Source organism: Egretta garzetta, unplaced genomic scaffold (assembly GCF_000687185.1).
Source record: "Egretta garzetta isolate BGI_Z169 unplaced genomic scaffold, ASM68718v1 scaffold4, whole genome shotgun sequence".
In the NCBI taxonomy this organism is placed as follows: Eukaryota; Metazoa; Chordata; class Aves; order Pelecaniformes; family Ardeidae; genus Egretta; species Egretta garzetta.
Window position 1 is genome coordinate 2,540,716 of NW_009259329.1, and position 456 is coordinate 2,541,171.

General features: G+C 61.2%; 1 protein-coding gene across 1 annotated transcript in view; it reads right to left on the bottom strand.

The window, feature by feature from the left end:
• Nucleotides 1-228: 228 nt before the first annotated feature.
• C2CD4C (C2 calcium dependent domain containing 4C) overlaps nt 229-456 on the bottom strand; it is a 17,249-nt gene continuing 17,021 nt past the window's right edge. The window contains exon 4 of the mRNA XM_035892353.1: nt 229-275. Coding sequence (XP_035748246.1) covers nt 229-275 — 47 coding nt within the window. The remainder of the gene's footprint in view (nt 276-456) is intronic.

Sequence of the window (456 nt, forward strand, 5' to 3'; positions counted from 1 at the left end):
GGCGTGGCTGGGCACCGGGCACCGGCCCTGGGGCCACTGAAATGCTGCAGGCTGCGCTCCAGGAGCTTTTCCATGGGATAAATATGGAGGAGACAGGTTTAGACAACAATGACTAAAACCAAGCTTCAGGAAAAATTAACACCAAGCAGGGGAATGTTCCAGGCGCTGCCATTCGCTGTCGGTAAAAATAAACCCGCAGGTTAAACACAGCCTTTTCCTCCTGGCTGCTCACATGCCGGATCGGAGAGCTTCCTCCCGGAGGAACGGCGAAAAACCTGCAGTTGGGTGCAAGACCCAGGGGGGGAGAGCAACCCTGCTCTTGGGCGTCCCGCACAGCCCTGCAGCGCTGTTCCGCATGGTCCCAAGGGCACCATCCCCACTGCACCCACCCCGGAGCTGTGCATGGGGACGCCTGCCCCAGCCAGGGCCAGGGTGGTGGTGGTGGTGGGGGGGGGG